This window comes from Periplaneta americana, chromosome 15 (genome assembly GCF_040183065.1).
Source record: "Periplaneta americana isolate PAMFEO1 chromosome 15, P.americana_PAMFEO1_priV1, whole genome shotgun sequence".
NCBI classification, from domain to species: Eukaryota; Metazoa; Arthropoda; class Insecta; order Blattodea; family Blattidae; genus Periplaneta; species Periplaneta americana.
The window spans coordinates 167838809-167855809 of record NC_091131.1 but is presented as its reverse complement, the minus strand read 5'-3'; the positions used below and the strand labels follow the sequence as shown (position 1 = coordinate 167855809).

Below are 17001 nucleotides of genomic sequence, written 5' to 3'. Positions count from 1 at the left end.
AACAACAACTATTCCCACAGCAGAGCCTTAAATCGTAAATTTTGTTGTAAAGAGTCCTAATTTTGAGTTACTTCATTTTTAGATTTTGAGTAATATAGAGTGTGGTCGGCTTTAGTATGAACAAAATAAAAATGTTTACTCCTTATTACTCATTATTTTGTATATTATTATATACTAAAGACATGATAGTAATTTCTTTCTATTCACATTATACTCCTGGCTGAGGTGGGCTCCGCCAAGTTGGTGACTGGAGGATGCAGTGCTGACTCGTGCTTTTCTTTATCGTACATTTATCGACTTATCACCACCCAGCCCTTTTCGTTCTCTATTCTTTTTTATCCCTATCTTTCTCTTTAACGGCCATGGAATGTCCACTCCATCATCACAGTTTTCACCTTTCCTCCCTGCTGTTTACCTTTTGCACGTGATGGGGTTTGTTAAGACAGTCTGGTTAGACTTCATTCTTCTTCCCTTCTAGTCCTTTATTTTTATACTCATAATTACGTTAAGTTTTCTAGGCTTATAACTCCCATTTCAACAGCGGGGATTTTTTCTATCTCTGTCTCTGTGGTTCTGTCCCACATTTCGAACATGGCTCAGATGCGGAGTCTGGATCGTGGTCATAAACAGTCACGTAGAGCCCCTATGGGGCCTGGAGCAATTTCGGCACTTTGGTGACCAACTCTGGTCACCGGGGCAGATAGTTGCTCCAACGTATTACTGCTGACAAATGGGGGTCACGATGTAACCAACCACAAGTCCCCTGAAGCTGGACATCTCAGAATTATTAAGCTTATATGCAGGTGAGCTTTTTACGAGTTGGGATAGGGTAGCCAGGTAGTCCTGGGATTGTTCAGTGTATACTGGGGAGCCACTGACGGTTATTCCCGTGGTAGCAACATAAAGTTGCAGCTCGCCTCTGGTGTAGGATTAACCCAATTTGAAGGATAATTTACGTGAGATGGGTTGCTTGGGATTGGGCTGTGGGGAGTCCCTATGGCCGACACAGACTGTGAAGAATTTCCAGATATCCATTCTTTTGCCCCCTTGGGGGCAGGCTGACGCCGACGGATCCGTAGGGGAGGCCAGTTTCAAAATGCCCTCTTCGCGCTCATCCTCTCTCTCGAAATAACAACATAGAAGAGAACAATCAGTAAAAGACACAGTGACAGGTAGTATTATGACAAACGTTGCACTGGTTCTGGACCCTGAGAAAGTGAGAGTTAAACTGACTTCTCCAAAATTTATTAGTATAACCTTGGATGGGTCAGAAAACCCAAGTCCATCTTATGTAAAATGCTCACTCGATGGACTCATTGTCAAGGTCAATAATAGAACTCGAATCCGCAAAGGGAGTCGTTTCATCAAGATTGAATCTTCAAAACAGAGTGAGACGAGGTTGAAAGCAAAGTTGCTGGCTTTCCTCACTGAACCACATGCAGAGCGTTGTACATGATGATATATGTGATGAAGGATTCAACTAGAGCTGACTGAGTAGTCCGTGTCTAAAGCTTATCATTTATTGCTTAAGTGGGGTGGACGGACTATTCTCCTGAGTACAGTCTTTTGACCTTTGAAACGTCTCTCTTACCAGAATACATATTTGTTGGCTATGAGCATGTCCCTGTGTGTGCGTATGTACCGAACCCAATGATTCCGACATACGAAAAAACGTGGTACTAACAATGTTGCCGGTTTTTCGATTCATATACCCACATCAGGCATTTACTTATCACACAGGGTTGCCATGTTTTGGCGCTTTGCATGAGGAAGGGTAATTTTGAATGACTTTTTATGCTGTCTGCAAAAATGAAATCTGTTTTCGTCAAACACCCACAGTTTTTATATAATTCCTTAAGTGCGCTGTATTTAAATTTCGCACGTAATCTTATATTGCAGTCGATATAATCTATTGTAAAGTGATTGAACATGATCGACTGTGAAACAGTCGATATTTCTCGAGTTGTCTAGAAGTACACAGAAGAAAAATAGCATTAGAGAATGTGTGGTGAAATGAGAGATCATCTTGCCGTCTCTTCACATTAAACTAGGAATAATGAAACAATTTGTGGAAGATGGTGATTGTTTTAAATACATAAGTTCTTAATTTTTTATAATTTAATGACCCATGAAGAACGACTGTCTTGGACAGAATTTAAGAATGTGGCTGACAATTTCCTGGGGAATAGGAAACACCCAGATTTCAAAAACAATGTAGAAAATATGTTGATAGCCTTGAAATATTTAGGATGCATTATGAGTATTAAAATCCATTTCCTTCATAGCCATCTTGGCTTCTTGCCTGATTGTCTTGGAAGAACAATGAGGAAGACTTCATCAAGACATTCTATCTTCGTAGTGTATCCAGCTATTTGCTGACAACACTACGAATTTCCTCTTCTTGCAAATGATGAGTAAAAAGCACGATGCTGGTTGTATATTCCAGCAGCCACATTCCAAAGATGAGGTGTATTCAATATGTACTGGAGAGAATTGTCCAAGGTTACAGGGATTGCAGATTTTAGATTAGTTCTATGGATGTTTGTGACAGTGTCTGAATAGAGAATAGCTACCTTGTACAGCCCCGCCTCATGTTGACTGTTCGCTATAGAGAGCCATTAACATTCTCACAATCCAATTAATTCCTTTTTCTGTAATAATTGACTAATTGTAATTGATGTTATATCGCCTAGTTGCAGCCCCAAACTGTTTAGAGGACCACACCTGTCTCATATGTCAGACAACTCCACTGACCACATCTCTTCTTCAGGGAATTTTTATGCATGCTAAATGGCATTTTCTTCATCTTTGATGGAACAGTGACAATGCTGTGACTCGGTCCCCAGGGCCTCGTTTGAAAGGTGAGGATGGGATTTGAGGAGGAGGGCTTATGGAAAGCACTTCACTATTACTTACAATCCTGTACCTATTGTTGAATTTTAAGAATTACAGTTCGAACATCTCTAAATCTTTTTGAGTTATTCTTTGCTCACTTGATATGTGACATATTCTTAAAGTAAGTACATAGGCAGAGAGAGAACCTTTTCCTTTGGAGGGGGGGGGGGGCAAAACAAAACTATAGAATCCCAACATAACGAGATTTTAGGGGACAGCATTTATCTCCTCCCCCCGTTATAGCTTCACCTTGGTACAGTATATTGGAATATGATTCATTATTTAATAAAGCTATTGTAAAATAAAGTAAAATTGTAACAAAATGTACAGACAATTTTACTTTTTTTTTTTCTCTTGTACAGAGGAGTGACCCAAAGACTTGCACTGCAGCCTTAGGCTTATTGTGCTTACCACTCCTATTCTGTGAATGATTGCGTAACCTAACAGCCACGCTCTTGTACAAGTGCAGCACGCTGCACTGTGAACTGAACCTGGGCTATGGTATGGATGATGATATGTGAATTAATGATGGCGAAACAAGTCAGAGGTCCAACACCGAAAATATCCAGGAATTCTACTTCAATTGGTTGGGGAAAAACCTCAACCAAGTAACTTTCCCTGGGCCTGCTCATTTCATGGCCAGACGTGCTAACGATTACTCCACAGCAGTGGTGCCAATTTTACATTTACTTCATCTGTTTATTTAAAAGAAGCAAGGTATCGTATAAAATGTTACTCTAATTATTTTATTTAATCTCGTCTTTAAGTTTACACATTATACGGGAATCGCTTTTCTTTTTACTGCCTTTTTATGCAGTATGTTATTCATATTTCTCCAAGTGGCTGCTTGAACACCTGCAGAGTTCTAACACATCAGTACAGGATGTTACAAAAGAACATTACATTGCCCCCATTCCTCAAATGAGATTTAGAAATTCTTATACATTCAGAAATTTAAAATAAATATTATGATTCAGATACACAATCTGAAGACATTAATCTGTCAGTTTAAGCATAGAAGCTTAATCATAAACAAAGGGAAGAAAAACCTTTGAATTCAATATTTTCTAACATTAATAGAAAAAAAAAAGAGTTCGGCGAAGTTTAGGGAGCCCACCCATGCTCCCCCATATGAGTAAGTACCATTTAAAAATTTTTCCACGGTGGCACTGCAGTAGTGATTTTGAGCATGTGCAATGACTTCATCCTTTAGGAAGCGAGACACAGATGTGAATGCAGTCATTTTGTGTTTCCTTATTCTGAGAGCATTTCGAAATATTCAAAACAATTGAATGACCTGCCGACTGAAGTCCTATCACTGATTCGTTTTTTGAATGCCAGAAATGTTATGCCAGCAGACATTCATCGCCAGCTGTGTGAGGTTTATGGGAAAACAATAATGAATGATGGATGGTGAGGAAGTGGGCTAGACAGTGAAATGTGCATGATGAGCCGCGGAGCGGTCGACCGTCTGTGATCACAGATTATTGGTGCAAGCTGTGCGCGAGGACAGATGTTTCACAATATTATTGCTTTCTTCTCATTGTCCACAAATTTCAAGGTCTGTCCTCTACAACATTGTGAGAGAACGATTAAGATTTTGGAAATTGTGCTCAAGATGGGTGCCAAACTCAAGCTCTGGTCACATCAATTCCACCATCCTGCCTACAGTCCTGAAGTTCTGACTTGGCACCAAACGATTTTCACCTGTTTCTTCATCTGAAGACATTTCTTGGTCGAAAGCATTTCAACGATGATAATGATGTGAAACAAGTGGAGACTTGGCTTTTATCACAGGTGGCATCAAAACTGGTTTCCCATTATGACAAGTGCCTCAATAATGGCGGTGACTATGTGTAAGATAAGGAATATAAATGAAGTATGTTTTGTGATTTAAAAAAAATATATTGATACTTACTTTAAAAAGACGCCTCGTATATGTAGTTCTATATTCAGTTCATATTGGAGCAGTTAAATGGCAAGTTGTAGCCGATTTAAGTGAACACCATATTTTAACGTTTTGGTGGCTACTTCATTCACACACAACCCCCAGAATGTCTGGAGGACCACACCTGCTGTTGGTCGACGGGTCCATTGGACCTAGCTGGGAGATCTTGTTGATCACCAGCTTTCCCTCCTTAAGCCACTGGAGAACGATTTTAGTGCCATAGCAGGTCAGCACTAGGAACAGAAAAGTAGAAAGAGGAGGAAGGAAAGGGAAATGAACCCCTAGGCCTAATGCCGTCGGGATCGAAGAAAGTAAGAGTTCAGTCAGAGGACTGGATAGGAAAGGGTAAAGAGGGAATTAGGTATTGGATAGAGGAAAATTATACCAAATTCAGTCATTAACTCATCAAGCTGACCAGTGCTAATGGATGAGTAGCCCCTCCCTTTAGTTCAGCTCGTAAAATTATGCTTACTAACAGCTGCACCACGGGAAGGTAGGGATGGGGCATTGGGTATTTGTCCAGGTTGGTTCCTTAAAGCCTTCAATGGGAAGGATTAATGGCTCTCCCCCCTGTATCTGACAAATACCCTTTTGCAGCCATTTGCCCATTGTGCAACTCAAACCAAGAAATGGATTCGGAACACCTCAAAATCTGTGCTTCATTGGCTGGTCATGATAATATCTTTGAAAAATATTGGCGTGCAAGAGGTCAGATGACTTTATTGTCAAACGCCTGGCATTAGAAAACAACAACAACAACATATTCAGTTCATACTATTTATGGTAATAAAATGTGCAATTGGCAGATATTTAGTGACAGACTTTACAGATATCATTGTCTCTTAATCTCTATCACGTCATTCACCTTCAGAATGGATGCATTGGCGTGTCTCAGTTGTTCTGTGCTGCTGTTAAAGTATACTCCCCCCCCCCCCATTCTGTCCTTAATATTGTCAGCTTGTGCTGAAAGTAATGCCGAGTGAAAAATTGGAGTCCAGCCTGTAAGATTTGAAATCAACTTCGAAACTGCAAACTTTTTTTATCCATTTATGTTGTGTGTCTTTTCACAGGAAGGGAATGTATTGGATCTGCACATGACTCCGATAAAGACAGAATGCATTGACCAGACTTGTGACCTCACATCAGAGATTAAAGTTGAAGAAAATTCAATGAAAATTAATTTTCCTATGATGAAAAACGAAGCTGAGGTAAGAAGAGCTCATTTCATTTGCCATGTCTTTTTTTTTATATTTTAACTTGTATTTTGTTCGTCATAGACGTCACCTTTATACTAGAGCTAATTGGAGGTAACTCCAGTCTGCGGTAGTGAAAGTCCGAATTATGGGGAATTTACTCAAACAGGATTATTTCGTCGATGGAAAGAATAATATTGTATTCAGTAGTTGCTTAATTACTTAGTGTTAATTGTTCCATTTTACGAATATATAGAACACAAAACATTAAAATTACATAATTGAGTTTGTACTTCTTTAGTCGGGTCAAATACTGCACTGGAAATACGTACTATAACTAGTTTTTCAAACATACGGAACCCAATTAGATTTGCTTTAAATATTATTTTAAGTGATCGTGCTACATTTAATTTAGGATGCTCCTTGTTATAGTCCCTTCGCTCTAATTTCCGGTAGTCAATCGCGTTGCAGGTCGGCTACATTTAAACGTGTGCGTCTTGTGATTCGCTGAGGAAGACGTTATTCATTTCTTAAGGCTCGATAAATACTTAATATAATCTCCCGCCATTTTAGCTCTTTCGTTGGCGTTCGCAGAAAGCATACGAAGATGTTATTTGCCGCTCACTTATTTGCCGAATTACAGTGTGTTTGATTTATTATCATAGGAGCTACGACATGATCATGTTTAACGGTGTGGCAAATAGATTCCTTGTATGGTAGCTCGGCAACGAAAGAACAAAAATGGCGAACTATACTACCTACGTAGACTTTATAGAGCCTTCACTTCCTAAGACGTAAGCAAAGAGGAGGAGTCACGCCGGGAATAACAGCGTCGCAACTATAATATTGTAACTTTTAATTCAACAATAATGGCTTTTTATTGCAACAACAACCATACACCCGTCAACAATGGGTATTCCACTCAACACTGCAACACAGCAGTCGTTATTGCACTCCACAGAACGACAATGACAATTCACGTTTATTATTGAGAAGAACAACAATGTACTCCTAATTTCAACTAATGTTCACAAAGCACTGTTTACAAACAAAACTGTCAGTTCACAGTTCGTTTGCCTTGGCTAGTTCTTCTAGCTCATTCACTCAAGTTCACGGTACGTCGAACCCCAAGCCTTCCAGATAACAGTTCACTGCACTTCGAACCGAAGACTTTCGAATACAGTTCACTGCACTTCGAACCGAAGACTTTCGGATACAGTTCACTGCACTTCGAGCCCAAGACTTCCAGATACACCGCACTTTCCTGGACGCTGCCACAGTTGCGGACCCACTCAAGTTCACTGCTGGTCGAACCCAGATCCTCGCCTGGTCGCTGCCACAGTTGCGGTCCTCCTCACGTCGAACCCCGGTCTCGAAGGCTGGCTTCCATGCTCGTTCGCTGCTGATTCACTGACTAACTGGCTCTTCTTTGCGGCTCACTTGCCCCTTTTATTTATTAGATCACACATTCTCGAATGTACTGCTTCGCATAGCTTCTAGGGATGTCGACAGGATTGTGCGTCTAGAGACTTCTCCTGCTTTCTCTGCTCAGTCGCAGTCGCTTTTCTTCCCCTCTCACTTCGCACAGCGGCTAGCGTCTCGCAGGTTTCACTCTCCTCTCCTCGTGCTGCGCCCCAGTGCCCACAGTAGAGACCTGCAAGAGAGCGAGCGCGGGATATCGTTATCAGTCTAGGAAGGCAGCGACGGAATGAATAACGATCATATACGAATATTTCCGATAAATCACGAAGTAAAGCAACACAACGAGCGATCGGGTCTGACGACGAGCGCTCGGTGTTCATGAGTGCTCTTCCGGTAGCAGTAAGCAGTAGGTGAATTGTAGGCTTGTCTAATCAGTACGTTTCATCAAAACGAATGTTGAAGATGATTCAATAGTATCGACGTCGATCTCAAGCAGAGGCTCGGACACCATCTCTGTTGATGGTAAAAGATTACAAGACACGATGTCAAAAGTATATGCCAAAAATAAAGTTAAATCAGCAGAGTCAGAGTAGTGGAAAAAAAGGGAAAGCAGTTAGTAACTAACTCTGCTTGGACTAAATTCGGAGAAGTAAAGGGCTAAGAATACCTTAAATTACATAGGATTGTCCACACCTGTGGAGTAACGGTCAGCGCGAAGCCAGGTGGCCCGGGTTCGAATCCCGGTCGGGGCAAGTTACCTGGTTAACGTTTCTTCCTGGGTTTTCCCTCAACCCAATACGAACAAATGCTGGGTAACTTTCGGTGCTGGACCCCAGACTCATTTCACTGGCATTATCATCTTCATTTCATTCAGACGCTAAATAACCTAAGCTGTTGATAAAGCGTCGTAAAATAACCTACTAAAATAAAAAATAAAAATATTCCCAAGTTAATGTGAGTAAAGTTCATATTACGTTCGAGATGAAACAAAATATATCGCTACTAATTTATTATTTGCATTTCATACTTCGATAGGTATTTTTAGTTATCACGTATTAAATGTAATTTCTCGGTTTTATATACATTTTATAGTAATATAACCAAACATTTCATTTGCATTTACAATATTATTACGATTAAATTTGTGTCTCAGTTTGTTTTTGAAGTTAAATGTTAAACTGAGTAGGAATGAAATATATTTATACAGAAAATCATTTCAGGCTGTTTCAGTCCAAACAAAGAAAAATGTGTAATTAATTAAATTTCCACTAAAATATATAATTATTGAAAACAATCGAATGATTTCTATGATTATTCCATTGTAGGATTAAATCATCCGAATGCATGAATGAATTGTTCAATAAAATTGCAGTATGTTGATTACTCATTCTATACGTAGGTCTATAGCCTGAGAGCAGCACTCTTTTTTCTTATCGCCATGTAGGTCAGGTGTTTAATTTAATGAAGATTAGGGTCAGATACTGGGGCTGTTAGAAGAGTCAGTACGCTACAACCACACAGAACATTCGAAGCTTATCATTCTATTTTTGCGTCATATGATTCTGAACTCGAAGCTCTTATCATTATCTTAAAATGGAACATATTCTGTTATGCGAGTAGATATTTTGTGTAACTTCATACGGCTTGTTGTGGTAGTAAGCAAAATCAATGAATAATCGAGTGATATTGTGAATATTTCTATTATTTCGAATGGTTTTGATAATCAAATAATTCGAATGCATTCATTCTATTTTTACCAATGCTGCACTACGCAGTACTGTAGCATACTGCTTCGCGTACAGTGGTTGAAGCGAGCGCTCGTTCTGACAGGGGAGCGATCCCCCGGGCGATCTCGAGCGAGCGGAGGCCAAACCCGAGCTCGAGCGATTACACAAGAAGAGCATTCGGTAAAACCGATCTCAGATATCGTTAAGCATCGCTCTCTTGCAGGTCTCTGGCCCACAGAGTCTCGCCTTCCTCTCTCTGCGCGCTGCTTTCTCCCCACACGCGCGCGAACTCTCTGATGCGGCGAGGTCTTCCAACATGGCGCCACAATATTATTATATTATTATTATTTTTTATTATTATTATTATTATTATTATTATTATTAATAATTGTCATTATTGAGTGTAATTAGTTACCATTGTCACCAGATATTTACCCATTTGCAGTGTGAATAAATACATACACATACACAACAATTAAAATCATATGATTGAGTTTGAAGTTCTTTAGTCTAGGTTAATTACTGCACAGGAAGTACATACTGTAACTAGATTTTGCAAACATATGTAACGCAAAACATAAATTTAATAAAAGGATGAGTTTGAAGTTCTTTAGTCCAAATCAATTCATGCACAGAATGGAATTTTAAGTCTGTGATTTAAAGCAAGAGAGTTCAGGTTACGGTCCAATAATTAAATTAACTCATCTAAATGAATTGTATGTTGGATAATTTAAATTTATCACCACATTTTTAACTCTTTGTATTCACTTCAAATTTCAGTGGGTGGAATGCTAATGTCGAAGTGTCTTGCGTAGAAGAAGGTCTGTTCCAGTTATCGCGAATTACGAATTAGCGAGGTTTCTCTGCATTTGCCTTCACTGGCTTCCGCTATACTATAAAATCACATTAATATTAATTACTCTTCTTTTTGTTGCAGTATCCTACATTTTTTACTGTGATTTCATTTCATGATTTTTTATATATATGTTTTCTTTCAACACATTGTTTGTTTGGAATATAGCAGTGGCGGCTCATGACGTAAAAAGTGCGTGAAGCAGTGTTAGGTCGACTTCTAATTTTATAACAAAAGTCATGTGTAGGCTTATGTATATTAAATATCGGTATATTTAAAATACGTAACTTTTATGATGATGATGATAATAATAATAATAATAATAATAATAATAATAATAATAAATTAATGGTAATAAATAATCATACCAATTTTATGGAGACAAGTTGACTCCTTCTGCTCTTGGCAGCATATTTGTCAGTAGCATCATTGTGGAAAGGCTGATTTTTTCATAATTTTGTGCACAATTTGCTTCTGCATGGAAATATTTGCGATTGACGAGAGTCTTTGTTGTGACATGGAACTACGCAAATAGTTTTTAATGCGATTCATGGAAGAAAAACTTATTTCTGCGGACAAATTTGTTAATAAACAGCGCAAATCCCTAAAGCACACTGATTTTATGAACAAATATTACTCTTAATTATTTAAAATGGTCATAATAATTCTACAGTGCCTGGGAAAAGTGACATAAGTCAGTTTCCACAAACCTTTTTTGATAATTTATTGACAACTTACACTGTTTTACGTCGATTTGATTTTTTTCTGTATGAATTATTGTAATGGGAGAAATACTTATGTCTCTTTTTCCAAGCGAGCAGATGTTCCGTAAGTCGTCAATAAATTATTAAAAAAAGTTTGTGGAAACTGACTTGTGTCACTTTTCCCAGGCACTGCAGAATTAATGTAATAAGAACAGTAGAGGAAATAATTACAATGCACAAAAGGCGATCTACATGCACACTCACTCACGGAAACCGCAGAAAAATGTAACTTTGTATATAGGCTATAGTAATACCTACAACGCTAACACCATAACTGTGTTTTTTTTTACCAGTTCCTCTTAAATTATATTTCCACTTTTGTCAAGACTCATGCTTGCTTCTTTAGCAAAACAGTTAAAAAATTACAAATATATTCATTTAGTATATAACTTTTCTATGGGTGAAATTAATTTTACGCGTTTAAATTCCTGTAATTTTCATTGTTAGAGTTGGCTACCCTGATTAGTCCCTTCGTCGTTGATTGGCGGAACGTTGTGAATTCGTCTCTTCTACTATTTCACATCCGACCAAAGCCACGATACTAACTGTTGTTGTGGGGTGTAGCCTTGTTGCCATAGTAACCATAGCTGAGTGAAACAATAACAGGAGAAAACTCGAGCTCACTTCACCAGCGCAAAACTTAAATGTATCGGAGTCTTGTTGCTATGATAACCATAGCAAGCAAAATAGAAAGTCGCAATGTAAAAAGTGGATTCACTGGCACTATGTTCGTGCACGGCGCAATTTTTGAACATGCATTAAACATAAATATCATAAAATCAGTCGCATTGCGATGTATAATAAAAGTAAAGTGAATTTTTCAGTTTTTTTAAATTCTATGGTGAAGTTGTGCTTGAAGTCACCTGAAAAGCTGCCTCTGGAATATAGAGAGGAAAGTGTCCTCCTGGAAAAATTATTTATTATTTATGAAGCTGTGGAACTTTTGTCGCATCCAACTAATGAAAAAAAAAAAAACGTCTTTCCTTGCTGTACGAATTATAATCGTTCTTTATTCAACTTTAATTCACTGCTCTTAAATTTGTAACATTTATGTAAAATACTTTTATCTGTGATGTGATGGACATGAGGTAGGAATAAAATGTACCTTGGGTATATTATTTAGTTTTTGTCACTGACGTCAGGGACAGGTTTCACAATTTTGCAAAGTGACAGTGTACATAAGGTAATTTACTACTTATACGTATGTGGAGCACATGACTACAAGCTGGAAGGTCACGGGTTCGATTTCCGATGAGGTCATGGATTTTCCCATTTAACCAATCCTTTCAATCGTACTTTGGCCCTGGGAGAACTGAAGTAAGTAAAAGCAATTTGTTTTTAATGTCAATAAATTATGTGTTACAATTTTGTGTGTCAGTTTTAAGTAGGCCTATACTAAATTTCTTGTAAATAAAGCTTGTCAGTCGGTTAGATAAGGGACAATTTGATACAGAAAAGTTCATTATAGAATTACAAAACAGACAAGTGATATGGGATTCGTCTGTTTATTAGAGGAATCGCAAGTTGAAGAAAAAAAATGAAAAGCAAACCAAGTGTGTTACGATCTCCAATTTAAGGATGCACCCACAACCGGCCCTTTCTGCCTTTATTTTTAATTGAACGATGACATATAGAGCAACGTGTATGCCTACTAACATTTCAGCATCCATGTTGAGACTGTAGCATACGCTGGCATCAGGCTGGCAGAGCTCTTGTGTGATATGGGCCGTACACAATTCTCTTCCACATTATTGCGATAAGTGAGGGTTTATTTGATTTTTAAGTCTTGTTTTATATTTAATTTATGGCATATCTTTTTGTCGTAAATATGAACTTGTTCCCAGATAAAATAATACAACTTTCAGTTATTCAATATGTGAACCACAGTCTAAAGCCTGGCTCCCACAGTGGATTACAAGCTGGCGGCGCTGATGGCAGCTCTGCATGCTTGCCTGCCCCCTGGTGGCTGCTTTGTTAGCTATCATGTTGGATTTCCAGATCAGTCTGCTTGCTACTTTTCGTGTTGGCTGGCAGGCTGGAACCAAAGATGATGATATAGTATCACTGCTGAAACTACGTCGCCATGTTCCTTGTTTTCTAACTAAATCCATTTTTTCTGAATTCCCTAGTTTCTCAGAAATGGCAGTTAAATATCGCACTGTAGCTGTTTTATACGTCTAGTTAAATGTTATGTTATAACATTTACTATTGTTATGTCGAACCTTAGTTGTTTTCCACTCACAGTTTAGTTTCTTTTTCATCATGAGAGTTGGCAACAGATGAAGCTGCATATGATATTCAGATTTGAACTGTGAAGAGAGCCGTCTGCATATGAACAGTACCAACGCGGAGCCATGGGCACCAAGCCTGCTGGCCAGCAAGGAAACACGCACCGTGGGAAATGGGCTTAATATTTGAGGCTATCAAGTGCAAAACTCGCCTTATCCAAAATTTAAAAAAAAAATTAGTTACGTATGGGATGTTGTACTACTTGCAGCTCTCTATCTACTGATATAGTCGGTTTGTGCAATTCTTGTCTAATTCCTCTTCCATAGAGCTCATAAAACTACTATCAAATGCAAAACTGTCCATATCCATAACGGTGGTTCGTGCAAAACCAAGTCTGGTCCATCTAACAATTTAGAGCAAAACTCGTCTTATCCAACATTAAGAAAAACACAAATTTCTATTCTTGGAATGTAGGCTTTCACGGCCGGCGTTGACGTGCTACCAGTCTCAATGCCAGTTCCTGATACACACAGCAGATCTCTCCGCACACATGTACCACGCCACTGAAGATGTCCACCGGAGTAGTGGACGAAACGTTTGGTTGTAACACCGAAAATACACATCCAAACAAATTTCTATGCTCGATAATATTATTTTGGCAACCCTACATCGAAATAATTTCTTCAGTTCTACTTTGACTAGTTTAAAGTTCGGATGTATGATTCCGAATATCGTTGAAAGGAGCAGAACAAGGAAAAGATTGTCACATGAATCTAAACGTGGGAGAGAGAAGAGGGTGAGGTATGTAGAGTGATGTAACAAATTTCATTACAGATTGACAGCTATAAGAATGAACCAGGGGTCAGAGGTGAGAGAGATCGTTGTTTCTTCTTGCCTATTTTCTTATCAAAACAACATGCAGTTTCATTCGTGGGTGCAGCAGGTGGTTTTTATCACAAACGCCATACAGCCAGCTATAATTTTATTAGTGTCTTGATAGTAAGCTTTATTTACTACAACAATCTATCAATACGTAATTCATTGTTGATAAACTGAGATGGCTTAACAATAGAAATGTTCATTCCTTTAAAACATATTCTCTGTTATACAAATCTGGCTTTCAGGTAGTAGCTCCCAGTAAAGCAGGTTTGAATAATTTCAAGGAAAAATTGTTCATATTCTCTGTTGTTAAAGGCATTCAGCAAGTCTCGACCCAAAGTTACTTGTCTGTAATCACAATGGAAAAACATACAGGTTCGAAAAACATACACGGGATGATATAAGAAAATTCCACCAAGTCTTCTAAAGCTGCAGTTCTAAAATTAAGCAAGACTGCATGATATTAACGTGTTGCTCAACTGCTAAACCTCAACACGGACGTTCAGTTAAATGCGATTCTCGAAAGGGTTCCCAATGAAGTATCACGTGAAACATGTACAAGGTTCAGTTGTTCAAGTATATCAGAAAACATTTCTGACATTCTGCGTAGCCTATATCAAAAGATAGAGTACAGCGTGTATGTAAAAGACATCTTGAAACTGGCTGGCACCGAAAGAGCTTAGAGGTGGAGACACAGTGTCACAAAAGAACAACAGTAAGAAAGAATTATCAGTCAGATCTGTGTTTGGGCGAGACTATTTTAAAACGTAGAAAAAACTTAGAAATGCTTTCTGCAAGGAATCTGAATATAGGTATTGCAATAAAGGAAAAAAAAATGAAAGATGTAGTTAATTTATTAAAGAAACATTTTGGTGAGAATTGGGAGGAGAATGAAAATCGTGTCTATTAAAAAAAGTAATCTCTCAGTATACTACAGCAGATCGCAATGAAGAGGAGGATGTGTTTTGCAATAGTTTCGTGGACATTGAAGGAGAACTCAGAATTTGAAATGAAATATTGAAAAAAAACTACATATGTGAATATAGAGAGTTTTCATTTATCTTTTTATACTGTGAAAGTGTTAACATACAGGGTGTCCCATTTATCTTGTACACCTATTATAACTTTTTCCTTTGGATAGGTATTGGAATTTTTGTTTTGAGCATTATGTTAGAACGAGGGGCTAACATGAGTGTGGAGATTTGGTATATGTAGCTACATTATGGTACAAGATACACGTGACGTCATCAATTTTTCAAAAAGCACTACATACTTTAATCATGTTACATTGATTACACATATTAAGACGAGTTCAGAAATGTATCACAATGTCACCTTCCTAATCAATAACAACAACAAAATGAAACAAAAACGTACTTCCAATGTGATAATGTTATGCTTTGAGAGTCCCAGAAATTGTTCCAAGTGGTGACCATTCACATTAATGCACATTCGAAGGCGTTCCCCGAAAGACTGTAGGACTGTCCGGCATGTTGTTAGCTGAATGGACACACAAGCCTGTCGAATGCGTTGCTGCATGTCGTCTGTGTTGTCAGAATGTCCTGGTACACACTGTCCTTTACATTTCCTCACAGGAAGAAGTGAAGTGGCGATAGGTCCGGAGAACGTGCAGGCCACTGTACGTGGATTGTGGCGTCGACAGTTGTTGCGGTTTGTTTACATGTTAAGACAGCAAACACACAACGTGTACGGACGTCAGTCGTCTTTCGTTTTAAGTTAATGCACAAGATGAATGGGCCACCACAACAAACGGCACATTCTGATGGCATTCAGTTTGCATTTTGTTGTTGTTATTGATTGGGAAGGTGACATTGTGATACATTTTTGAACTCGTCTTAATGTGTGTAATCAATGTAACATGATTAAAGTATATAGTTCTGTTTGAAAAATTGATGACGTCACGTGTATCTTGTACCATAATGTAGTTACATGCACCAAATCTGTACACTCATATTAGGCCCTCGTTCTAACATAACTCTCAAAAACAAAAAAATTTCAATACCTATCCAAACAAAAAAGTTATAATAGGCGCACAAGATAAATGGAGCATTCTGTATAAAGAATAGTATGTGTATTTGCACTAAATTATAAGAAGTTATTCATTTATGTTATGAAGCAAAGATAGTGAATAGTAAATGAGAAAATTAAAGCTATTTTTTTATAAAAGCATATGTTGTAACAACCAAAACTTGTCTTATCCACAACAGTACAGTGCAAAACTCGCCTTATCCAAAATTAGATTGTGTTTCACTGCCGTAATATTGGTGTCTGATTTTTCATATGATGCATGTTAGATTTACTGCCTTGTAAGCAAATGATAGCATTAAAATACATTTAAAAATCTTTACTGTTTGTCTTGCAGAGGTATTTCCTGTTTTCTGACAAATCTCTTTACCTGGATAAGGAGAGTTTTGCATTTGATAGCCTCATATAATTGCTCAACTCCAAAACTATTTTTGCCAACATTCGACAGCCGATGCGACAGTAGTGCCTAAGCGGTTAGCAAGGTGAAGCAGTAGGTCGTAGGATTGCTACTGCCAGCACGTGCTTATGGAAAGCTGGCTTGTTAATAACGTTTTAATAATGTCTCTTAATAAAAGAAATGTGTGCAGTGCTGTAAATTGCATTGACAACAAACTAAAATCTCTCCGAGTATGTAGTTATTCAGATTCTCTAAGGACCAAGAAAGGTCATAAAATCATAACTCAAAATCATAACCAACATGGTAGTATTTACTGGTTATCAGTTACCTATTCATATTTACATATCTCGGATCAATATTGACAGCAAATAATGACCTAAGGAATGAGGTACAAAGAAGAATAAATCTGGCTAACAGGGCATATTATTCACTTTTACCAATTGTTAAAAATAAAATAATATCTAGAGAAATCAAAATCAAGATTTACAAAACCCTAATAAGACCCATTATAACATATGGTACAGAAACATGGGTTCTGAATAAAAATACATGCAAACAACTAGCAGTATTTGAGAGGAAAATCTTAAGAAGGATATTCGGAGCAATTGAAACAGTGGATGGATGGAGAGCCAGATATAATAATGAGAT

General features: G+C 38.0%; 1 protein-coding gene across 11 annotated transcripts in view; it reads left to right on the top strand.

Moving 5' to 3' along the window:
• Positions 1–17001, top strand: part of LOC138715519 (zinc finger protein 726-like) — a 110122-nt gene that overhangs the window by 67923 nt on the left and 25198 nt on the right. For all 11 annotated transcript variants that reach the window (XM_069848543.1, XM_069848538.1, XM_069848537.1 and 8 more), the window contains one exon: positions 5914–6051. In XM_069848543.1, the coding sequence (XP_069704644.1) occupies positions 5914–6051 (138 nt within the window). The remainder of the gene's footprint in view (positions 1–5913; positions 6052–17001) is intronic.